General features: G+C 40.7%; 1 protein-coding gene across 1 annotated transcript; it reads right to left on the bottom strand.

The window, feature by feature from the left end:
• Positions 1–289: 289 nt before the first annotated feature.
• Positions 290–25,010, bottom strand: gucy1a2 (guanylate cyclase 1, soluble, alpha 2). The gene is made up of 9 exons (XM_058079316.2): positions 23,920–25,010; positions 18,948–19,009; positions 18,710–18,834; positions 17,625–18,529; positions 12,332–12,544; positions 9,651–9,923; positions 8,264–8,407; positions 3,026–3,180; positions 290–1,937 (listed from the first exon to the last, which is right to left on the bottom strand). Exons 1-9 carry the CDS (start codon positions 24,232–24,234, stop codon positions 1,718–1,720), a joined length of 2,412 nt encoding a protein of 803 aa, XP_057935299.2. The 5' UTR covers positions 24,235–25,010; the 3' UTR covers positions 290–1,717.
• Between the last annotated feature and the right edge of the window lie 2,097 nt (positions 25,011–27,107).

Genomic DNA, 27,107 nt, shown 5'->3' with positions numbered 1-27,107 from the left:
TAGAACCTTAGAAGTCTTTTTACACAGTGAACGCTACAAAGTGACTCCAAACATAATTTGTATGGTTAATACAACTTTTATTATAGTGACCGCTTATTTCTAGTTCCATTATTTAACATAAGACATGTTTCTTCTATGTATGAACATCCTAACCATTGTGTTCAATCTTCGGAGGTTCCACCGTAAAAACTGAGTTAACTACATCGTTTTTTTGGCACATTTTATGTCCTCATCGGTAATTTGCTAAGCTTGGCATGAAGAAAGGATGGAAATAGAAAATACTCCCCGAATTAAGTCCATGGCGATTTTATCTGTCCCAAAGTCTGGTGACACTCAAAATGAAACATTTGGATGTTGGAGTTGGAACAGTCCATTTAGAGTCGAAACTCTCTGTGACCCGTTTGTGTGTGAGAGAATCGGATGGGAATGTGATTTCCGAGAACGATGCAGAAAATGGACAATTAGCTAATCAATACATTTTTTTTGTTTACTATTGTGAATTACATGGAACTTTTCTAGAGATGATGAAGAACGATGATGTTCATTAGGTTCATCTTTCCACCACAAGTCAGTTAAAAGTGAATAGATAGCGCCTCTGCTGGTTGCAGTTAAGTACTGCGGTTCATTTAGCTTCAGATTCCATCCGATCACAGTCATTTTCAATACCCGTTAATCAATTAATAATCAATTATCTATCACATCTTTATAGTCAAACTGTATTGTGAGTTTCTTATGCAAGCTTCAAACATTATAATGATGTCACCCTCACAGATTCATGGCCGTCTCCAATTATTTCAGCGTGTCTCGGTTATTGAGCTACACCAACATAATTGGAATGCCTGAGATTTCAAGTATGTAGCAGGAAAAATGAAGAGAGAAGATTAAAATCCTATCAGGAAGTAGTACTGTAATATCAGGGGGAAAAAAAAACATATCCATGTAGTACTGGTACATCTGGGTATAATCGATAAATGCAGTGTCAAATACTGGGAACCTATGAAGTGCACTTTTATTATTTTTTGAAATAACGGACATCACTACTACCTCGTACCTCCCTTGCATGGGCTACGGTGGCGACTTTCGTTGCTAATGTGGCTCATTCACTGACAGATTCACAGGGAAGAAGTAGAATATCTGAAAACAAGCGTTAAAAGACAAAATAAGATAAATGTGCTGCTTTTTTTTTATGAAATATTTGAAATAATCCTGTTTTGTGTCCTGATTTGAATGGTTAAAAAGGCACTGAGCTGAGAATCACACTTGTTATGAAATGGTTCTTAAACCTGTCCAACTGCTCCGCCGGGCAGGTGTTGTTGTAATGCACATTAATTTTGATGGAAAGCAGGACATGGGGCAGGGGGGGTACTGTCGCGGTCCTTCCTGTCCATACAGGCAGTTCAACAGAGCAACATCATCCGATTTTGTAGAAGCGTCACAGCTTTTAAGGACGGTCTTTTGACACAAAGAGCTGCTGAAGAGAGTGTTCTCATGTGTGGGCCAGGAGAACCCTGCAAGAACTTAAAGCTATGTTCAGGTTTCTCTTGCTAATTCAATGAGTCCATCTGTGGAGTCACCTGCAGGCAATCCCAAACCTGTGATCCCAAGTTGTCATTTGCATATCCGCAGATGTGTGTTATTGCTGTCCTGCTTGTTTCACGGCTTCGGTTGTTGGCTCCCGTATCCTCAGTAGCCACATTAGCTTGTTTTTGTGCGACACCTACAAACTAGTTTCTCTTAGAAACATGGTCCCGATGCTGTAGGACACTTTCCTCATAGAGGACGGGGGAGCGGAGCGAGAGCTGGTCAATGATGCATGGCTGTGGGACGTTCCTGCCTCCAGGAAATAACACGTTCCTGGAATCTCTTTGGGAAAATTCTCAGGGAGTTCCAGACGCGAACGAGGGACGAAGGAAAAGGATCGGTCATCTTTCAGCAACCTGATGGAGGAAATGATGCATCATAATTTAGCACACAACATTTCTTCATTTATGATCTCAGAGGATGTGTTTAGTGAAATTCTATTTTGGGGTTTGGATAATTGGTTTTATGAAGTTAATGAAGTTTCATTAAGCAACTTTTGGTACAAAATTTACTTTGCATGCAAATTAATTGTGACCAATTAATTATTTCCATTGTTGTCATACAGTCATGCCTTGTCAATTGGTTCCAGACCAGACAGCGATAAGTGAATTTCCGCAAAGTTAATGATAATAATAATATTTTCTTTGTTTTTCAGTCCATTTTTGGTTTAAATCTTCTTTTTAAAAAAAAAACTTACAGTTTCACTTGGACACGGTGAACATCCAGCAGCAACACAACATTTTGGCATGACTACCTACTATGTGGCAAGAACAGTATAGACCTTGCTATTGAGTGCTATGTGAGTGTTATGTGATACAGAGCAGAAAAAGTGTACATTCAATGCATACAGTCTAAAGCAGGGGTCTCAAACATGCGGCCAGCAGGAGGCCCCCGCCTTGATATGAAAGTTTAATGTTAGTGCGGCCCGCGCAAGTTTGATATGGATGCTGTATGGTATCATGTACCCAGAAAAAAATATTACGTTTGATTAATGTTCATGTTAAAGGTTAAATAACTGTTAATAGTTATCCTCCCTATCCGTGTGGAAGTGGTAAGTTTTTGGCTTTTTTAAGTTTAAAGGAAATAACTTGGAGGCTACTGTTTAGGTCGCTAGCTCTCTAGCTTGCGAGTTAGCATGTGTGTCAAGACCCCGCAGTTGCACAATATGTTTTCTTTATTCTTGATTTGTTTATTTTTCATCTTATTTTGTGCAGAAAAAAAATAAGATATTTGAGAACAGTGGAATGTTTTATCAGAGCTTTTCTTGTAGAAAATCGGAACCAAAGCACTGAAAAAGTTTGTATATTTTTCTGTTTTTAATAAATTTGTTTGTTTTTTTTTTTTTTTGGAAAACCTGATGCGGCCCAGCCTTGCCCAGACCCTAGCTCCAGTGGCCCCCAGGTAAATTGAGTTTGAGACCCCTGGCCTAAAGCATGACACTTACTGGTAAGTTGTAGGACTGACATTGATACACCTGGGATGGCTCCCCGATTCAAACTTGCTGGCCAGAGTCACGTTGTTCCCAAAGAGACAATATCGTGGCATTTTAACACCGACAACACCGGCCAGGACTGAACCTGTGTGGATGCCGATCCTCAGCTGCAGACAAAGACGGAAGACGGAAGACAACAAGTGTGTTTTATTAAGGTGAACCAGTACCATGTGTATATCTCCTGACCAATGAATATTCTCCTAAATATTCTTAATTATTGAAGAATCAATTTGCGTTAACTCATTTCTGGGGTAATAGAAATAGTACCTAGTAGTACCTGCCTTTGTCAATAGAAACATGTCAATGTCAGGTAGTCGTGTGAGTTCAATTCAGTATAAAAATGGCAAAAACAATAAAAAAAAAAAAATCACTCAAAATAGTGTGCAGCTTCCGAAAACATGTAATTTCCAGCTCACTCAAGACATATTGAATGTTTGTCATGAGGACCCACACATGCGGTGAGCAGATGTGCAGGACCGTGAAGCCCAGTAGATTCCTAATGAACTACTAGAAGAGCATCACATCACCTTGGTAACTCACGCAACTGTGTGCATGCCAACACACAGCAAGGTAGTCATGGCAACAGCAGGGGACGGGGAGGGGGGGGGGGGGGTAGTGAGGCGGAGAGAACAGAGAGAGAGAGAGAGAGAGAAACCAAGAGCCAGTATCGGTAGAGAAAACAGAAATATAGCGATCATTACATGGGTAGGACGCCAAAAGCACATTAATGAGGTTGATTTCCTGCCGTATTACACGTCGTACAGTATATGTATCTGGATTCTGGACTATTATACTCAAAATATACATAGTACACACCTAATTTCAGTTTTTCAGATGCTTTAGTGAAATAAATGCATACTAAAAAAGAGCAGGTTAGACATGATTCAAAATGGTAATGGTTTTATTTCATTTGAACATGCATCAGATTACAATTGAATGCATCCCATAATCAGTTCACAGTTCCACATGTCCAAAAGGAGTAGGAAGAAGCAAAGCTTATTAAATCCTACCCCTCCATCTGGTACTTTTACAATCAGTAACTGTTACATTTGTTCACTTCCTGCTTTCCATAATACAGTTTAAGTTTTGTTTTTGTTTTTTCTTAAGCGTTTGATGCTGATGCTCTACTGAGAACCTACTGAAGGTCCAATAGTGCAAAATGTAATTTTTTTTTTTCAACTCGTCTTTGATTTTATTGTATTCAGGCATGTAATAGGGCAGAAGGAAAGGAAATGGCAGTTACAATCAGTAACTGTTACATTTGTTCACTTCCTGCTTTCCATAATACAGTTTAAGGTTGTTTTTTTGGTTTTTTTTTAATAATGTACCTCGTACCGAAGTATGAGGTGATATGACCATACAACGACATAATGGGTACCATAGTAAGTGTCAATATAGTGATATATATAGCACATCATGACTGGTTCAAGACTCTTCATCCTTGTATTTAGCAAACATCAACTGCTTGTATTGTTTCTTGAATTGGCTCATCGTTGTGCATTGTTTGAGTTCCTTACTCAATCCATCCCATCCATTTGAATTCATCCCTGATGCCGATGCCTCAGCTATGCATCCCCTCACAGCATAAACACACACACTGGCATCTAAAGTAGTAAACCGACGTTAAAACTCAACATGTAATTCCCTGCTAGTTATATTTCTCTGCAAGTCTGGATCTCAACCTCTCCCAACACTCACCTTTTTTTTTTCTCCCTCTCAGCTCTCATGCTAGTTTGCATAACTGTGCAACACCGGCTAGCGTTGAGTGCACTCAGTGAACAGCATTTATCAAGTGTCAATTATGGCCATAACGCTCCTTTGGACCAACAGGAAGGGAATTGCACAGGCAAGGGCGTAGCAAACACGTACTATAAGCTGTGAGGCAATAAGCACGACAGGTGAAGAATGGGAAGAGAGTGACATGTACGATGAGGAAAAGACCGAGACGGAAAATGGAAGAGCAAGCGTGCCGGCCAAAAGCGCTTGGCAAGGCTCTTCTATTTTGAGACAAATGGAAAGCACAGAGAACCTCTGTGTTGTCTGTTAATCAGCAATTATGGCCGTGCTTCTCTCACACACACATATTGTTTCCGTGTAATCCTTTTCATGTATTTTGTATACATGGGTTAAAACCAGAGAGCATAACAATCACAAGTAGATATACTCCATATTGTCTTTCTTATGATATCTGCTATTGTCTAGCACTTCATTACGACGACCGACTGGCAGCGGCTCTTATCTTAAACTAATGCCGTGTAATGAACACATTGTGCTTTCTTCTGCGTTTTCGCAAATTAACAGTGAATATGACAAATATTGCAATATGTAATACAAGTTAACAACAAAGTGCCAAGTGATACTTCCTGAGGTGTGATATTAGATGAGACGTATTGAAGAAAAACACCTACACACGGGGAAAAAAAATAATTCTTTGTCACAGTAAATGTTACTTTAGTTCAGCATTTCTGAAATAGTGGGGCGAGGGGAACCGTCGGGGGGCCGCAAGAGGCTTTTTTTTACCAACAAATACAAATTTATAGTTCTCAATATGCAATACACTCAGATGTGCTCCATTTTCCTTGGTTTCAGTTTCAAGCTCAGTCTATACAGCACAGATAAATGAATAAATATTATCAGTTCCTCTATTATTTCAAATCAGAGGAGCACAAAAACAATTCGGTCCCTTTGGGGGGCATGACAGAATCTAATTGAGAAGCACTGCTTTAGTGATACATGTAAAGCATGTGAGAAAACTGTAGTTAATATCCATCAATCCATCCATTTTCTATGCCGCTTATCCCCACTAGGGTGGAGGTATGCTGGAGCCTACCCCAGTTGACTTTTTTAGACAGTTGACAATTTAGAGTGGCCAATTAACCTAGCATGGAATGTTTTGGAATGTGGTAAAAAGACGCAGCAAGTCTTCCAGATCTCCTGACTGTGTGATGCTAACCACTATTTACTTATGAATACCAATTAAAATCTACTAGAAAGTTCATGTCCATGCCTGCCAGACATGGCTGCTGGGCATTGTGGGTAAAAGTTAAAATATAGCTGTTTGTTGTCTTAAAACTGTATTTGGTACTTGTCTTATTATTTATTGCTATTATTTTGAGTGTCAATGTGCTGTTTGATGTGTTTAGCGTTCTTTGATACCGATGCCGTTCGTCAGACTGTTATATTGAGTAATTAACCTCCTGCGATTTACGATGGTTTCACAAGCTCCTCGAGAGCTAGTCATAGTTCTGAAGCGCTACTAATAAGATGGATCCACATTACACACAAAGAGCAAAACGTAACATTTGACAGTCATTGCAAATTGCAAGGCAACATACTGAGCATGTACATAGTATTGCCTTCAGAACAAACTCATTTTATGTATTCAATTTACAACACTGAGCCATAAACTTTGAGCTATGATCTAGGTAATGGTAATGGTAATGGTTTTATTTCATTTGAACATGCATCAGATTACAATTAAGTGCATCCCATAATCAGTTCACAGTTCCACATGTCCAAAAGGAGTAGGAAGAAGCAAAGCTTATTAAATCGTACCCCTCCATCTGGTACTTTTACAATCAGTAACTGTTACATTTGTTCACTTCCTGCTTTCCATAATACAGTTTGTTTTGGGGGGTTTTTTTCTTAAGCGTTTGATGCTGATGCTCTACTGAGAACCTACTGAAGCTAAATTTTTGCAATTTTTCAACTGGTCTTTGATTTTATTGTATTCAGGGATGTAATAGGGCAGAAGGAAAGGAAATGGCGGCGCATCACACCTGCATCTCATTATCCTCAGAATCATTTGAACTCATGATGCTTAAGCAACGGCGGACTTTCCATTGTTAGTATATTTTATAATAGCATTTTTTAAAGGTAATATAACAAAGAACGAGAACAGGAAATGACTCCTTTGACAATGTAGGGCAGGCCTACCTATGAGGTTACTATGTACACATTCACACACATCCATGGACATTTGGCCATCTAATCACAGATTGGAAACAAGATTAAATGAATGAAATATAATCACATTCAATCCACTCACATGTTGTGCATCGCGCTGCTGTTGGTCTCATTGTGTTTTTAAATGAAAAGTCTCAGGCGGTGAAGCTTGTATGCGTAAAAAACATGACAGCATTTAAGATGCATCGTGTCTCCTGCCTTTTCCATTAATATTCCTTGAACCATTTGCATAGAAAATGTAATCCAACAAACGTTCTCCACTCTTAATAAGAAGTACTGTATGATTCATGGGTTGCAATGCATTGACAATATTTCCTCATGTTTACACGTACAAGCACAGCAACTAAGATTACGGGGAGTTTATACAAAATAGTTTCCGCATAATAACACGATACATTTTGTCGCCATAATGCCGCCTACAGAGAACATACTAAGTCCTTATTTCTAAAATCACAAATACTTCAACTTGCTGATATAGTTAATCTTCAAACAGCTAAAATAATGCATAAGGCTAAAAATAACCAATTACCTAAAAATGTCATCCAATACTTCTCTACAAGAGAAGCAAAATATGATCTCAGGGACATTTGACAGTTACTTTGGTACCCATTATGTCAGTGTATGGTCATATCACCTTGTACTTCGGTACGAGGTACATTATTTTATAATAAAAAAAAACAGAAAAAAAATTAAACTGTATTATGGAAAGCAGGAAGTGAACAAATGTAGACCAGCTGAAAAATTGCAAAAATTTAGCTTCAGTAGGTTCTCAGTAGAGCATCAGCATCAAACGCTTAAGAAAAAAAACAAAAAAAACTTAAACTGTATTATGGAAAGCAGGAAGTGAACAAATGTAGCAGTTACTGATTGTAAAAGTACCAGATGGAGGGGTAGGATTTAATAAGCTTTGCTTCTTCCTACTCCTTTTGGACATGTGGAACTGTGAACTGATTATGGGATGCATTCAATTGTAATCTGATGCATGTTCAAATGAAATAAAACCATTACCATTACCATTACATTTTGGGGAAGGACAGGATGGTCGTTACTGTGTACTGTTTTGTAATATTGTCTTCATAACGGAAAAGACATTTTGAAAGTTGGGTGGGTAGGCCAAAAAAAATGGTACAAAAACAGCTCTTGTCAACCTACAGGAAACCGAAGTCGGACAGCTTGCCAAACTATGGTGAAATAGATTTGTCTCTTTACTTCAACTACACTCACCTTGATAGGCTTCCCATCAGGTGTCAACACTTCCTCAGAAAGTTCCATCATCTTCAGAGCCATGTGTGCAATGGGCCTTGCATGACTCTCAACCTTCTTGTGAAGACCTCCCGCCACACAGTAGGCGTCACCTATGGTCTCTATCTGTGGGAAAAATCAAGGTTGGGCTTTTGTTGTAATGAATACATTTTAAGACGGGCCTGATTAACCAATATGATCGTAAGAATTGTCTTCATTTTGTTATTAGATAGGTTCTTCTTGTCAATAAGCTGTAGGTGTCCACGTTGTCACATGGGATATTTGCATAGAAACACACACTATAAACCTTGCAATCCTACACTTGATGTTCGCAGCATCACTCTTTAGGTTTTTTCAGGAGTTGCCATGGTCCAAGAAATACGTACAGTATATGGTGTTGGAATTTGTTCATGTCACACACTGTGGAGATGCTATACTGTGACTCTGTCAGCTGTCATAAGCGACAGGCGTGGCTTGCCATATTTAGTTACCGCAGTTAACACATTATTGTTGACAGCAAGTTATAATTTATAATTGTACAGTTATAGGAAATCTACTCGAAATTATTTTTGTTCAATTTGAGAAAACAAATTCATTATTCTAGCACTCCATTTTGCCCCAATTTCTTCAAAACATGATTAATCACTACTGCCACTTGTTGCAGTATGATTTCCTTCAGTCAAACTAGTATGCGTCTTAAACAAACAGGCCCTTATAGAAGGCAAAAGAGCAGACACAAGGCTAGAGAAAAAAAATGAGGTGAAAAAGGAACACAAGGGAAAAAAAACTGCTCTCATTGAGCGTTCCAGTGGCTAAGTCATTTAGACAGTAACCATGACGATGTCATCACACGGGTGCCTCAATTTCCTCACTGTGTCCACCTGTGTTTGTGTTATATTTTACACACATACATTCTTCTTTCCCACATGCGTACTGTACATTTACTCACAGTAGATAAATCTGCTCGGAGATTGAGAAAGAATTTAGTTTTAAGGCCAAAACTCTGCCATATTGTATACACACACAGACATAAGAACACTAAAGGCTGAGTTTGCAAATGCGACACGGCCAAGTGTGCTATTTTAAGTCATCAAACTGTGTTTTTGTCATACCCATCAGTCCACGGGTGTCCAAAACTTTTCCCACTATGAAACATTTGGGGCTTTAAAGATGCTAAAACCAATCCAATGTAGATCAATCTCTGAACAAAACATCAATGCCATATTTGTGTTATAGGTGACAAAGCAAATTAATGTAATATGTGTCACTAATAATGAATTAGTTTTATTTTTTTTAAAAGTTGATGGCCAAAAATGACACCCCTTAGTGTTTTATGGGAGTGACGCATCGATCATTTTTGTCTACTGACCTTATAAACATCCAGAATGCCACACTGGTAGTCGAAACGAGTGTACAGCTCATTCAACATGGAGATGACCTGCATAGGTGTGCACTGTGCACACACAGCAGTGAAACCCACGATGTCTGAGAACAGCATGGTGACGTCATCGAACTTGCGAGCGGGCACCGGTTGACCCTGCCACAGCTTCTGGGCCACATCACCTGGAAATATGGAATAAAGGAGGTCCACGGTTCTTCTCTTTTCCTCCTCCAGCGCCTGGTGGGTGCGCTCTAATGTAGCCTAAAAGAGGAGGACGAGCAGGAAGGAGTACAGATAGAGAGATGAAGAGGTTTTATTTGGGGTGCTTTGCTTTGATGAAGGCACTGATGACAATGATACTGGGATGTGGGAGTTATTGCGCCAGATTAAAACCGCTGCTGCATGAAAATGTATCTGCGTGTTAATATGATTTTTTTTTCAGTGTGTGTGTTTGTGTCTGCATGCGATTATTTGTGTCTGTGGGCGGGCTCCTCTGAGTCTGTCTGATGTAGTCCTCTACTACCGTTCATCCAGGCAAGTTGAGAGAAATACATCTATTTATGAGAGCGGCCTGGGGGAGTAGTAACAGAGAGATGATGCACAGAGCAGGGTCATGGGATTGGGTCAGGACCTAGTGACTTGCTCACGGATGCTTTGAAAGCAAATTAAACGAGCAAGTCCCAGGAGCTTCGCTTTATGCAGTCTGTCTGGCAATGGTGAGATTTGACTCATCAGTAGAAGTGATGCAACAGATTTACCAGAGTTGCTTGACAGAAATGTACATGATGGGAACCGAACCACATACCAATAACTCCATACTTATATACACTCTCGGTATGGATTAAAAAATGAGTTAATTCAAAATTTGTCTAAATATTTGCACAAAAAACAGGCGTTTGAGCTGCCATGAGCGATAAGATTTACTGACATCTCAGGAGACTTCAGTATCGCATTTTTCAAAGAATGATACGAAGCATTGCTAACAGGAGAAATAAGATGATAGCTGCCAAACAATATGTAACATGTAGCCTCCTAAAGGGCAAGCAGTAATTCCTCTGCACATCTGTCATGGTTACGTGTCAATTTATTGTTCTGCATGGTGCGCTAACTCTTAAAAAACGGAATATTCTGCCCACTTCCTGCTCCGTCGCTGCAAATCACGCCCAATACCAGACGGCGATGAGTGAACGGCTTGCAATACATTTTTAAACTGAGATAATTACTTGTTCCATATGTTCTTTTAAACCATTATTGGTAACATCTTCAAGGTTAGAGAGAGCACCTTTAACTTCTGCAACAGTAGTGCCTGCAGTGAGGGTATACATGTAAATGTTGCAATGGATTTTCATGACCCTCTCACATATTTCTCTCACAACCGCTAGCAAGATATACTTCTACAAAGCTAATATATTAAAGCAATGCATTTTTTGGGGGGGGCAAATGTATGAAACATTACAGTGCATTTGTTACATCAATCAAAATATAACTTTCCATTATTTACATTTGTATTCAGCTTTCTGATCACAAGCCCAAAAGGAGTAGGCTGAAGCAAAAGCTTATAAATGCCTACCCCCTTTTTGCAAGATATTTGTTCATGCCACTCACTGTCTTGTTTTCCCCTGTTATTATCATTGCAATATTATTATTGTTATTATCATTATCATCATTATTGTTATAATCTTTATCATTATGACCATCATTATAATCATCATTAATATTACCATTTCCATCATTATAGTTGAGAATTTTCTGATTTATTTTTTTATTATTTAATTTTACAGACTTCATTGCTTCTCGTAGAGTGCTGCATCATTCTATCTGTTGTTTTCTGAAATCCGCAGTATTTGTGCTTTTATTGTCAATTTATTATTCCACTTTTTTTGTAACATTTACATATCATTTTCTGGATTGCATGTGTCTAATCTTGTGCATTAAAAAACAAGAACTTGAGACTGTGTCTGGACAGGTGACCAACCCAAACATCAGTTTATTCTTGTTAAGCCCTACCTGAGGTTTTTACCTGTGCATTTGTTTGTTGTATGACATCACTCACCTTCAATAAAGTGAATGGAGGACATGCTTGTTTTGAAGACAGTTACGTCTTGCAGCACTGCAGTTTGAATTTTTTCACGATTTCACAATATCCCCATTCAGAAGACGCATTCAAATTGTGGTGTAGTAAAATATAGTATTCTACACTGGGTACTTGATGTCAGTAATGTTACTTCAATGTTCGGTGAGACAAGCACCTGACTTGATTGGATTTATTGCAGGTTTGGAATATCTCACAACAAGAACAATAATAACATAATAATTGTAATAATTACTGCACCCCCGATGTTACTTCCTGTTGTCACATCACACCTGAGCACAGGTTTTATTTATGACTTAAATGGCTTGTTGGTTATATATGCTATTTTTGGTACTATGAGTGTAAAGGTGACTAATATTGGTGGTATTCATTTCTAGAGGGCTATAATAGTGTTAAAAACCATATTTAGAGATCCTCATAAGGATTATCATGAGACAGTTTTCAGAGTTCTAATTCTAAACTGTATTCTAAACCTGAACAAATTAAACATGCAGCAGCGGGTTGTGTTCAAAACTTGAGATTCCGTTCTAATCAAATTCTAATTTAAAAAAAAAGTAAAGACAGATCATGATTCTACCTTTAGTTTGTCCATTCTCTTTTTGAGGCCATCCTGAGCTTTGGCCTGCTCCCCCACCAAGATAACGTCCCGTGTGGCATCATGGATGGGAATGTCTGACAGGTGAAGGCCCCGGCCCATGAGTTCCTCCAATTTGTCAACACGCGGTGAGCCCAGAAACATCAGGGAGGAGGACTCGGGCACATGGATCATCTGACCCTTCAACTCCATGACCTGGCCATTAAATGACATGAAGACATAAATGAATGGCGTGCTCAATGACAACCAATTCTTCATTTTGATTTATGTCTAATCATTTCTTGATTTAGGTTGAGATACTTGGTAGTAACACCTATGGAAAGGCAAGTTTATTGCAGCAACATTGGTGGTTTAGATACTATGACAAATGCCTTCAAGCAAGGCTTAATGTATAATGCATGTTGGCTGTAGTGGAGGAAAAGCTTTTAAAAGCGGGTGTCCTACTTAGGTCGGACATATGTCCATCTAAATATCTAATATCTGAATCACACAAACGTCTCAGTTGAATGTTGCTATATAGTTGCTTTGCCTAAGCCTCCTGACAAAGTCAAGCACATCTCATTCCAAAGGCATTCCATCCCAAGAGATGGGGGAAAAACATTCCAACCCTATGGAATAGGAATACTCACAAAATGAAGTTGCAAACTAGATTAGATAGAATCTTAACCTCTGTCGCCACAAATTCTGTTAACCAGCCTCAGCCTCCGTTTCTTCCTTCTGTTTACTTGATCTCATTCTATCTTCACCTGCTTTCCACACACAAACTTGCTCTCTCTCTTTCTCGCTCTCTCTCTGTCTCCTCCATCCGCTCTATATCTTTCTCCGTAGTGTCAGCTAGATTATTCCGCCGGTGAGCACACTGCAGCCCTGTTTTATTTATAGCACAAGGCTCTCCTCGGTCTGCATAAAACATACAGGCTGCATTACACATACAAAGACATATTTTTGCTACACAGAAGCCCACAAACACCAGAGAGATGTAAATTTTCCAAGAAACACCAACATAAAAAAAAAACACAAACATATGCACACATGGAGTCTGGACCGCACAGCATTGATGTTCCAAGTGGACACCCTAAAAGGCATTAAATGATTAGTGTGACGTACTCTTTGAAAGACATGTCCACACGTACATACACAGATGAAGGCACACACTGTGAACTTTATCAGGAGCATGCAATTGCTGCATACATTGTCAGATAAATGCAAGCAGTCATGATTTTGTGGAATTTAACCTCACAAAATACAGTATATAATCAGTGAGAATGACAGCAATATGGGCTAATGTTTTCTGAGGTTGTGTCAGGTCAAGTGGGAGGGCTACCCTTGTACGTGATGCTGATCATCTCCATGGAAACAGTAAAATCAGGAAACTGAGATATAAGTGAAAGAGTCATGTTGCCATGTCTATCTTCCTTGTAACCTCCTCCATCTCTTCACTGTGTTTTTATTCGCAAGGATTTCACCGAGTGAAAACATGGTGGACACAGATGTTAACCTGAACTAGCTCTCCTTTCGGTGTGCCCTTCATATTCATATTTGTACAAGTAACAAAGTTAATAAAAAGGAATAGTCATCCAGATGTGCTAGGTTACTCCTTTATATTTGGCTTAGCAAATAAGGACAACATAGCAGATATTGACATTACATCACATTAAGGCTTCTTTAACATGTGCTTGACTGATGTTAATGTTTTTTATTGACTGAATGGCTCAATGGGAGTCTGAAATGTTATGTATAGATATTGCATAATCTATATATTCAAAATCTTCCTGAACTAGCTACCTAAAAGTGAATTACATTCATTATGAACATAGTTTACACAAACAAAACAAAAACAAACCAGTATAACACAACAAAAATCATCTCAAAAACATATTTAGATACAGTTTGAGTAGTCAAAGTAAATTATTATGTGAAACTGTAGAAAATTGTCAAGGTAAAATTTTGATTCAATATACCTTAAAAAGTTTGAACATAAAAATTGAACGATGTGCCCTGTGATTGGGTGGCGACCAGTCCAGGGTGTACCCCGCCTCTCGTCGCAAGACAGCTGGGATAGGCTCCAGCACCACGACCCTCGTGAGGAATGCGGTAGAAAATGAATGAATGAATAAAAATTGAACTTTCATTCTATACGAATACAAAATGAACGTAATCGAGCTAAACAAACACGGGCAGAGAACTAAAGCACAAAACGTGCATGAGTGATAACTTTGTAGTGAAAGTATATTTCATATTAAGGTGAACATGTGTGGGATAACAAAACATTGTAAGCTGAGGACAGTATGTCATCTTCTACTCCAGTATGCAACAAAGTGGATACACTAAACACTTCAAGGTCACGGTTTTGTTAACTTCAGTGCAGCTTCAGGATGTAATGAAGTGGACACTAATATCACATTATGAAATCTTATGACGCAATTGTGTTTTGATCCAATCTGACAAGTTTGATCAAGTATAGAATTACAGCTTCTGTTTGGACTGTCAATTTAAAAGCTAAGTTGATTGGTCATGTGGAAAGTGGGGAGCATTGATGATGGCTTCTGTGTAACGCTATGTCCACATGTTGTGTTGACCAGACAGAGCCAGCATGTCCACTCCAAAAGAGTGTGAGTTTTTGTCTCATGAAGGAGTGACTAGTTGTCCTACACCACACAATCACCAAAGGGTTTTGGCAATGAAGAGGACAACTCAAGCTAATGTGCCTCAAGACGAAAGTCACTCAGAACGACAACAAAAGGGATCGAGAAGAAGGAATTATGAGGCTGGTCAACTGTGAAGAAGAGGACGACTTTAGTGGTTGTAGTTACCAGGAGAAGGATGAGGACAGCGATTAATGGCTTTTTTGGTAGATTATCATTTTTATTCATTCATTCATTCATTTTCTACCACTTATCCTCACGAGGGTCACGGGAGTGCTGGAGCCTATCCCAGCTGTCTTCGGGCGGGGTACACCCTGGACTGGTTGCCAGCCAATCACAGGGCACATATAGACAAACAACCATTCACACTCACATTCATACCTATGGACAATTTGGAGTCGCCAATTAACCTAGCATGTTTTTTGGAATGTGGGAGGAAACCGGAGTACCCGGAGAAAACACGCATGCACGGTGAGAACATGCAAACTCCACACAGAGATGGCCGAGGGTGGAATTGAACCCTAGTCTCCTACCTGTGAGGTCTGCGCGCTAACGACACATCCACCGTGCAGCCCCAGATTATTATTTAACTAGGCAACTCAAAGTCAACTCTTTCTGTGTAACATAACTATCTCATGCTTTGGAAATTATTGTATATGTATAAATAATAATATAACAATAGAATTATGGGAAATTATAAAGAGTGGGGCAAAATATTTTAGAGAGAGGGGATAGTTGGGGGTTATGGATAGTATTTTGTAAGCAACAGACTCATTTGCATGAACAAGCACTGGGCAGCAAATAGTCAATGAGTCAGCCTCTCTAGCATTACGGCCGTGCACACACACACACACACACACACAAACAGCTAATACCTTGTCAGACCAGGAGTATACAGTGGATCCCCGCATATTCACGATTCAGCATTCACAAAGCCAAAAATTACATATACTTATCTGAGGAGTTGAATGACACTTCAAAATTATTGAAATATACAAATGTATATTTTTTGTTTCTGATGATTATTGATGATAATTATCATAGGATGCTCATCTCTTTGAAGCATGCGCTTCTCTAGCAGATATAAAGGTTATCTCGGAGTGTGTTGGACTAACGGCACATTCCACTTTTGAACATCACTGTACCTATGGCATTCTGGTATACTGTATATCATTGCTCCACTAGTATTGTATTATGTATATGGGAAAATTGACTGCAAAGCATGAGATAATGCAGTAGATTGAAGAGACACAACATGACTCCAGTGCCCTCCTTGTGTTTACTGGTACACAAAAAGCAGGGGCATAGCGAGGTGGGATTTGACCTTTTCTGTCAGGCTTTGGATGTCTCCTGTACAGCCAATGTCCCTGGGTGACAAAAGGAAACAAGAACACACACACACACACACACTGTAGCCTACAGCATTGGGGGAGTGTCACACTATTTACTTTGGCCTGTCACCTTCTCTTGCTGCTCTTTCTAGTGAAAATGTCAGCCCATCCCTCTTTTTCTCTCTGTGTTCTCTCTATATTTCTTGCTTCCTTGCAGAATCCATGTGGTACATGGAGGAGAGAAGACCCCTAGCTTTGGCCTGGGGAATATGTGATGAGAGCTTTGTGTACCCCACTGTACCCCACTGTGACCTTTTTAAAGTACAAAGCATATGAAAAACACCCCAATATAAAAAAAAATACATTTTATAGAAATTAATTATAGTTTGACATGCAGAAAACAATACAAAACAATTATAAATGACAAACTAAATGGATAAATGAACATTTAACGACACTTTATTTGAGTTAGCCAAAGGAATGAGCATTAAACGAATTATGCCTCCAAATGATACGCATCATTTAGATGGTACACCCAAAAAGTTGATGCAAAAGTTCGGCACTTGGAACATAATTTGTGACCGTAAATGCTGTACATTGGCACAAAATGCCATGCTCTTGCATAACTTAGTTTCACCTAAGTCAAGAATTATGGAGTGTACTATACAGTACGCACAACGCATATTATTCTCGCCTGGGTATGCATTGACACTACTGCTTCCCGCATCTGTGAAGCAGTTGTGCCATTACTTGGTGGCGTGTGACACCACTCTATAGCAGGCATCAACCCTAGTTTAATTGATCACTGTATTTGCAACTCCAGAGAAGAAGCTCTCATTGCAGAGAAGAAAAGTTATGTCGACATTAGGTCACACCTGCAGAAAGGTAATGCAGAACGAGTAGGAAGAAGGTATAAGCCTAACTAGAAAGAGGAAAGCACGGACAATGTGCGTGAGGAAATTGCTTGACTTTGAACATTGTGATCAGTTACTAACAGAAATGAGAAACATGAAATGATACCCATATTCCCACATCCAGCACAACACCGATCAATCGTCATGTTGGTTCTCGTAGCCATGTAAATATTCATTCAGACTGTTCCAATCAATAAAGAACCAGATATAGAATACAACACAAATTGATTCATTTATGGATCATTGTCCTCCAACAACAGTCTGGGGATGTAACACGTAATGGAATGACGCCTATTAATCACATTAATCTTTTTGTGATGTGAAACAAAGACTGCAAAATCAATACATTTATTTGAAGCAATCAATAATCATATAGTTATCCTACCTTCTCCTTGGTCCCGGCTTGTGTGGTGTCCGGCTTGGTACGGATGGTAAAAGGAGATGCCAGCCTCAGTAGGATACGCTGGAATGAAGGCTCCATCTTGGGTGAGACGATCTCAAAACAGTCCTTAAATAAGAGACTCCGATGAGGTTCGATGCGAGCCTGCTTCCGCAGTCCCTCTCCAAGCTGAAGAAGTTCCATACGAGGGCCCAGAACAAGGTGAAACGGAAAGGCACGGCAAAATGTAGCCAGGCTAATGCGCAGATCACTGGGGTTGGTGGAAAGCGAAAGAGGGGCCTTTTTGGAACACACTGGGGCAGCGTTTGGAAGGAAGTGTGAAGGACATGTTTCATGAATTTGGAAAGACAGACAAACCGTGGGTGCAGAGGTTGGGAAAGTTGAGGGAGGAGACGGAGAGGAGGAGGGTGAAGCAGATGGGGATGCAGATGGTGTGGGTGTGGTGGAATCACCATCACTGTGTTGTGCATCTTCACTGGGCAGTAAGGGAGTCAGCGGTGACACTTCTTCTACTTCCACTTCTGAATGAAAGATGCGTTTGGAAACAGCTCTTATCAGCCCAGGCATGACCAGTCCCACCACGGGGGCAGGATTGAAACAATGAAGAAGCAGTGACTTCCCCCTGCCGTCTTGTGCACCGTGCTCTCTTGCTTTGTCCAATTTCCTACGACCTTTCTCTTCCTCGCAGGGATCCTTACACTGAAAGGTAGGGCTCTCAGATGAGGCACGGCGACCTGTGGAGGTTCGAATGTGTTCCAAAATGGCATCAAAGCCATTAAAAAAGTCCTGAAGGTTGCTGCCTACAGCCCTGAGCACGCGTTCGTTTTCTTCAAAGCACAGGCCAAAGAACTCCTCACCAAAATGCTCACGCAGCTCAAAGAACGGTACTCCTGAGACGGGGGGACACAAAAGAAAATGATATCAGCGGCGGTTTTTGGAAAGTGAATTAGATACACTCTATAAATGAAAGTATTGCGACACTTGGTCACAAAATTGGAACATGTCTCACATGTGGATACTGCATGCAATCCGTCAAAATACACACACACACACACACACGTACATCTTACCCAATATAGTGGCCATATACTGTAGGATTTGAAGAACGCCTTCTTCTGAACCACAATTTTCTAAAAATGGGCACTTGTCCTCCTTACTTTCGCATTGCTGGTCCCCTCTACCAGAATCTGGACACCTGTGGATAACCCAAGCAGAAACCATTAAATGGCTGTAGAAAAGCAACAACATACGACATCTAGGAAATATTATTTTATCATAAAGACAGATGACAACCTCAAAAAATCCTACCTGATCTCTCGTTGTCGGTAAAACTTCATAGTTCTCTGTAGAGCCTCTTGAACAGTCTGTGTCTGTAAGAAGTTAAAACATGATGCATTTGCTGCACAGAAATCGCGTACAAAATATAACCTGCTTATCAATCAATATGTATTATCGACAACATAATCAACAACATCTCTGTGTGGAGTTTGCATGTTCTCCCCATTCATGTGTGGGTTTTCACCGGGTACTCAGGTTTCCTCCCACATTCCAAAAACATGCTAGGTTAATTGGGTTCGGTAAATTGTCCATAGGTATGAATGTGAGTGTGAATGGTGTTTTGTCTATATGTGCCCTGTTATTGGCAGGCGACCAGTCCAGATTGTATGCCCGCAACCCTCATAAGGATAAGCAGTACAGAAAATTGGCTGATGGATGGATGGATGGAAAACCCGACAGTAGCATGCTAAACGAAGCTTCCATTCACTCACCCTTCGCGGGTGTTTGTCACCATTTCAACCTTTAGTGTTTATAGTGAGAACGGTCTGCCATGTAAATACTTCCCCACACGAACCTCTACTAACTAACTACTAATCACTGCTGGCTAGTGTGTGTGTGTACTTGTGTGTCAGCACAGCTGGTGTATTTTGCACATCTGACAGAATCGTCCCAAGAAGGCGGGTCCAATGAGATTATGTGTGATGTAGCTCAAATGCGAAGCTATAGTGACAATACTAGAACACAGTGTGCCAGCTGGAGAGGTCATTCCGAGGCCTCCACCCACTACGGACATTTACAGGAGCAATTCGAGAGCGCATGTGTGAGCCTGAGTGAATGTGTGCGTTTACAGAAACAGTGGAGGCAAGACAGAAAGAGACAAGTGAGAAACGGACTAGTTGGGGAAAAATTATAGGAAGCAGAAAAGAACAACAGCGTAGATGTAAAGATGTAATTTCATTCAAATGCTGCACTGAATTTTCACAAGGCTGGATACACTGAAGATACACTTATTGCAGGGCCTGAGAGCTAAAAACACAGTATTAGACTTTCAGCTCCCCTCCCCGACTTGTGCACACGAACAAAACTGAAATGTACTTTCTCATGCCTTTGACTGTGTCCTTGACTCAGCAAGTAATTTACCACAGAGCATGCGCAGGTTTGTGTGTTTGTCACAGGAACCGACTGTTATCTGCTGCATACACGTGTGCAAACATGCACATACATCATCAATCAGTCTTACGAACCCAAGGCATATTTACTCACATACAATGTGGTAGATTGGCCTTGCTCGGTTTCACACGTGTGTGTATAGATAGTAGCAGAGCAATAAAGGCCCCCCCAACTGAGACAGTTGAGAAAGTGCACACATTTATAGAACAAGGCCAATGATGACAAGTGTGTAGAATGAAGAAGTGTGACAAGGATAAGTACAATTTAAAATTAAAAGAAGACATCTTGTCCTCCTGACACAAATATATTTATCTAGTTCTCAGCGTCTTTGGATGGTCCAGCCTATTTTTTATTTGCTCTGTTTTATTCTCTGAACTTCACAATTTGTTGGATCATAAGAAAACTGACCAAAATTTTACTGAAAATTTCCCAGACAAAGACCATTTCTGCGTTTTGTGGCTGAAGGAAGGGTAACAGCGATGGCAACAAAAGTGGTACGCATGTGTCGGTCCTGGCTACTCAGCGCAATATAGCTAAAGCAACCACAAGCTGACATCTCTAAGAAAGCATTTACGTCGCAAAGTCAGCTGTCAACGTTAATTTGATTTTTGAAAACTTTAATTCCTATGTTCGAAGATCGTCCAGGCCGCCATAAAAAATAATACATAATACCAACGAAGAAGTGGCCAGTGAACACCAACACAAATGAAGCGTGTTCAACCATTTCAACCGGACCAAACCACATTAAATAAATTTTCGTGGTACAGGATTCAATGTTAATAAATTGAATATTTTTCATAATTAGAGCATAGAAAACCTGTTTATGATGTTATAAATATGTTTTTTCACATTATTTGAGTCCTATAGACATTAAATAACACATCTATAGTCGTCTTTGAACTCTTATTATTCATTGTTTACGTCACATTGCGCAATACTTGTCCTGCAAGTATACGAGATGGCCACTAGCTAGCAGGTTAGCGAAGTAACCAGTTTTACGAACTTAAGAAGCAAAAAAATACCACTTCCACACCAAATGGGAGAATAACTTCTTTTCACTGTATCATGTCGGGCATGCCTTGGCTGACTACATGTAGTGTTAAGGTAATATAATGTAAGATAATGAGTTTTTGTCTCAACTCAGTTCGATATATATTGTATATTGATATTCAACCTAAATATATTGGGATATAAGTTTGGTACATATTGTTCAGCCCTGCCCACGACCTTAGTGAGGCTAAGCGGCATCGAAAATGGATGGGGTTACAGCTAAAGCTTCATGAGGGAGACAGTTTTATTCTGAAATTGATTATTTGGAAGAATGCTTCAAAAGTTGAACCAACCAGACCCATGTGACGGTCTTTCTTCTTCATGGTTCCAAAAACAAGTGATCTGTTTAGTCAATCGGAACAACTGTTTCGAACAATCGGGTCTAAGAACTGACGTAATTGCAGTTACAACTTGTTATTTTCCTGAATGTAAAAGGTAGGCAATCAATTGAGGTATTTATTTGTCTTAAGTGGCGATGCACCTAGTGACTCATTGGGACTCAACCCTATTATTAAACACACTTGCTTCACACTTTTTAGCTTTTGTGGAACACGCTGAAGCTTTGATCAATGTCATGGATCACTAAGCTGATGAAACAAAGAGGGGGTTACAGAAAAAAAGAATGTTTGCTCACATGTAAATATGTGTGTGTGTGGGGGGGGGTGTCATTGCTTCTAGGTCAGCATGGTCAGGGAGTGAAGACAGCCGCAGAGAGCATGCTCTGTTCTCTCTGTCACGGTCCATTGCAGTCAACAACAGGCACCGCCGCTGCACGCAGCCACTGACTATACAAGCGGCAATGGTGTGTGGGAGAACAAAACGATAATAAACAGATACAGGAGTAGGTAGGTAGGTGAGTGAGTGAGTGAGTGAGTGAGTGAGTGAGTGAGTGAGTGAGTGAGTGAGTGAGTGAGTGAGTGAGTGAGTATACACTAAAATATCAAACGATGTCTTCCTGTCCTGATAAGAACTCAAGTATTTAGTACAAAATGTGTCAACATTAACATTTTTGAGATTGCTTGAAAAAGATTTTTTATCTACTTTAAAATAGTGGTAGTAGTTTTTTACTTTGGTAGTTTTTATCTACAATTATTATCACAGAATGTGAATATGTGTATATAGTAGTTACATTGTATTAATTGGCCTTTATATAGGTTTTTTATGATGAGAAAATTGGATTTTTTAAAATAAACAACAAAAAAAGTGGAATTTTTTCAAAACATTTTGGTCTAAAAGCTAAAATGTGTTCAATTGTGTTAAATTACATGCCATAAGGGTCGCGGGGGTGCTGGAGCCTATCCCAACTGTCTTTGGGCGAGAGGCGGGGTACACCCTGGACTGGTCACCAGCCAATCACAGGGCACATATAGACAAACAACCATTCAATTTGGAGTCGCCAATTAACCTAGCATGTTTTTGGAATGTGGGAGGAAACCGGAGTACCCGGAGAAAACCCACGCATGCACGGGGAGAACATGCAAACTCCACACAGAGATGGCCGAGGGTGGAATTGAACCACGAACCACTAGACCGCTGTGCCGCCCCTTCTGGCCATGATAAGGAGACAAATTTTATTAGGGTTAAAACTGACAGCAGCAAGAAAACAGAGCGCTGTGGAAAAGTGGACACTATGGACTATTAAAAACCAGCATCCAGAGCTGATCCAGACAGGGTAGTGTTTGGTCATTTGGTCATTTTTGGCCATACATCATGAAGTCATAATACTAGACTAAGGCCACGATATCGCAAATCTGCTCAGCCAATGAACAACCTATCATGGTTAAATTGCTTGTAATCACTAGGGTATGGTGGAGCCTCAGCTGACTTTGGCCGAGACTGGTCACCCAATTGCTGGAATCCTCTTCCACTCCTCCATGACAACATAATGGAGATGGTGGATGTTGGAAAAAAATCTATTTGAGGATGTCCCACAGATTCTCTGCAGGTCTGTTTCACACTGTTTCTGTTTTATTATTCTGGAATTCTGCCCTGTGGCCCAGTTGTCAAATGCTCTGCTTCAGAATGTCACTGTATGTTGGTATGTTTGTTTCCCCTCGCTAAACCGTAGCTCCCCAGTGACAGCAGCACTCATGCAGCACCATACCATGACACTACCACCACCATGTTTGACTGTAGACAAGACACATTTGTCTTTGTCCTGACACTATCTGACCCAAAAAAAGGTTTATCTTGGTTTTATCAGACCACAGGACCTAGTATGTACTTAGTCTGCTTGTCTTCAATAAGCTGTTTGAGGGCTTTCGTGTGCATCATTTAAAAAGGCTTCCTTCTGGGAGGAGGCCATGCAGACCAATAGGATGCAGCGTACGATGTACGGACTCAGCACTGACAGGCTGACCCGCCACCCCTCCGACCTAAGCAGCAATGCTGGCAGCACTCATACGCGAGTGGCACCTGTCCTGTTACAGTGCTGTGGTTGTGTTTTACAGTGTTGGCAATCTTCGTATAGCCCATCACAACTTAATGGAGAGAAATGTTATGTTTGTTGACTTAATCAATGTATATTCCAAGCTTATCTCTTGTCAGCTGTACCTTGCATGTTTGATATACATTTGACAACGTTATATAGACTACAATTAATTTTAATGATGCCTTTAAGTGTTGTCTTGAACTTTGGAAACAGCTGATTTAAGGCTTCATAGCCTACTCGGACTATAAATAATATAGCTGACTTTAATGTCTATTCAGCGTTCATTACCTAACATGTCTATACGTTAACAACACGTGTACGCATTAAAAAAAGCACACACACAAGGCCTACCGTGGGTGAGGTCAGCCGCCTTAGGCTTTCTCCAAGCGAATCCAAGTTCACCCTCCTCCTTCTGGTCACCCTTTTGTGAGACACGCCGACTCCCGGCTTCTCCTCGCCCCCAGGACAAGGCAGCCTGTCGGCGGGGCTACGGCCGTTCCAGAGAAGCGATCTGTGGGAGGAGAAGGGGCATCCTCGGATCTCCTCGGCCGGTTCCAGCAGCCCACCGTCCCCCCCGGCGTCTCCTACGGGGCTTTCTAGCCCGCAATCGGAGCCCACCGAGCTGCTGAAAGACTCCGAGGAGATCTTGCGCGACGACGAAGACATGGTGGCCAGGAAGACGACGCTGAAGATTGTGGTGGTGATGAGGTGATGAGGAAGATGCTACAGCCAGGTCCTTGCCACGTCCACCTATATAATAAGGATTCATCAGATGGGGGGGGTGAGATGTGTGTGTGTGTGCGCGTGTTAGGTCTGTCTGTACAATTATGTATGCATAGTGTGTGCGCGCGTGTGCGCGCGCTCAGGTGAGTCTGTCTGTGTATTCAGCTGGGGAGGGAATAGGGTTGGGGGGGTTCGAACGAAAACCGGAGCACTAACGGCACGCAAACATTTATGTAAGGAGGTCGAGGGAGTCGCTCTCTTAAAAAAAATGTCCTATTTTACCTCCTTAAAATACGCCAAAGAGACGCTGGTGCTGTGTAAAAAAAATACCCTTTAGCATATTCTGCTAAGCAGTTCAAGCTAGCTTAAATATGGTGGAGTCGACACTATTAAAAAGCAAATGTCATCATATCTAGGGGATAAAATGTCGATAAATCCATCACATGTATACTCTAACGGTATAATTCCGATATATTTTTGGATTGGTCATGAAAAAAATACAAATGTGATGGTGCAAAAAAAAAAAAATCCCAAATGCGCGGGCTTTCCGCGCGACTCGTCTCTGCGTCAGCAGCGCTCCTATATGCGTCCTTTTAAATCACATGTTCCACTTATGTAGCTCCGTGCGCTGTGTCGACTCGTCACCCGGCCGTCCTTGCTCGGAATGCGGCTGTCCGAGTGGCGAAGGCGCGAGGTGGATGGAGAGAGAGAGAGAGAGAGAGAGCCAGCAGAGAGAGCGCAAGCAAGCAAGCAAGCAGGGAGGCGGCAAATGGACGCGTCAGCTCCGCGCGCAGGGCGCGCTGCACTCCAACAACCAATCAGAACGAAGACACACACGTCTTCCCATACAACACCTGCAGATGTACGCTCTAGTGCATGTTGTTTTACTAGAATAGTTTTTAATCAATGGGGTGGAATGGGGTGGGTGTGGGGTCACTGTTCCAAACCAGAGAAATGCACCTTTGGATGAAAGGCTGTCTCCATCACATGCATGTTTTAAACATGGGGGACTACAGAAAACCTGCACAAGGAAGAGGACGACATGCAAACTATAATTGTGATTCAAGCCACCCATGTCCTGTCTGTGAGTCTGATAATCGTAAATAATCATAAATGGAAGTCAGTAATGGCAATAGCTTGGTTTATCCACTGTCCACTGTCTCTGTTATCGTACGGCCAAACTAGTCTTCATCCTAACTATAGGATGACAGGTCTCGAATGCCCAAACAAAGCATACACATGTTTATGACTCAGTCTCTGTGAAGGATTGATAGTGGTTCTGGGACACCATAGACAGATTCCGGCCATGAGTAAATTTTTTGTAGTTAGAGTTTTTGTTAAAGTCTTTGTCTTTCGGCATTCTCTTCTGGTCTTCACCAAGTAGCAATAGAACGAGATCATATAGACATGTTTTCTTTGCAATGAGATCTTCTCTGGAGCTAAACATCATGTAGGTCCTACAAAAATAGTGGAATTCAAAGGAAGTTGGAGTGTACCATCCATGTACGTATTACCACAGCAAACTGCAGGACAATGCAGTTGTTGAAGGTGACATTAGTCCTAACTAGGACTTAAGTGCCCCAACAAAGCATCTACATTTTGGCAGATCGATCCCTGTCAAGAATAGATAGCAGTTGGGACACTATAGACAGATTCCGGCCAGTGAATTTTTTTTATCATCTTCAGTTATTTCTAACTCAGTGTGTGTTACTTTTCTTCCTGTTGGAGTAGGATCTATCCAGGTATGTACTCCCAGTGCAGTGCAATACCAAGAGCTAGAATTTGTTTTCTGATAAGTCTGTGTTTTTTTTTTTTACTGTGGATGGTTGCTAAATAATCATGAAGCCAAAGAAAGTTGGAAATTGTACTGCTGTGGAGCTACGGAATCCCGACAGTGTACGTGTGATTGCAGCAGCAGAAACTTGTGTGAGCAGAAAGGCATTGTCTGTGCATTTCTGGATATATATATTTTTTTTTTAGGTATTGCAAGAATTAATTAATGTTAGCCTAATTGAGGCCCAACATCAATAGACATATGTAATACTGTATGCATTTGGTATGGGACACTTTTATATTAGAAATGACAGAAAGCCTGATCTAAACTACAACATTAATTTAGGATGCAACGGGAGCCACCCCTGAGACTGTATACGAGAATCCTATAAATGTTATGGCTGAAATTATTCCAGCTCCAGAGCTCATATGTAATCAGATCCATCACCATGACAACTGGGCAGACTCCATCTGCTGATGAAGCTTAAGGAATACAGTTAAACGGGAATTGAAGTCTTGCTTTGAGATGATGTGAGATGCATTGTAGCAACACTGCTTCTCCACGCGAAGAGGAGCCAGATGACATAGTTTGGGCATTTGGTCAGCATACCTTCTGGCCACTTTGGACCTCATGCGACCAGTAAGCGGGGAAGACCCTGGACATGTTGGAGAGACTTTGCCAATCTGGGAACGCTTCCACTGGGAAAAGCCAGACAAAGAAGCAGGAAATCTGAGTTTCTCAACCTCGGATTAGCAGAAGAAGATGGGTGGATGGGGAAAAGATGGATGTGTTTCTGCTAGTGTCCCCAGTGTGACTCTTGCTTGGATATCCAATCGGAACCGTGAGGCGTTTGCGAACATACAAACCCATAAGACCCAGCATGAGTTGCCAAATTTAAACAAGAGACTTAGATCAAGTAATAATGAGTCTTTAGTTTTAAAAAAAAAACACGTCATAAATAATGACGGAATGCGGATGATTCCGGCGACTTAATCCCCGTTGATGCATTCAACATGGGTGTGCGAGGGCTAATATGGTTCTA

This window comes from Doryrhamphus excisus, linkage group LG8 (assembly GCF_037039965.1).
Source record: "Doryrhamphus excisus strain RoL-2023G ecotype Guam linkage group LG8, RoL_Dexc_Guam_v1.1, whole genome shotgun sequence".
NCBI lineage: Eukaryota > Metazoa > Chordata > Actinopteri > Syngnathiformes > Syngnathidae > Doryrhamphus > Doryrhamphus excisus.
The sequence above is the reverse complement of the archived record's forward strand: the minus strand, read 5'-3'. Positions and strand labels throughout refer to the sequence as shown.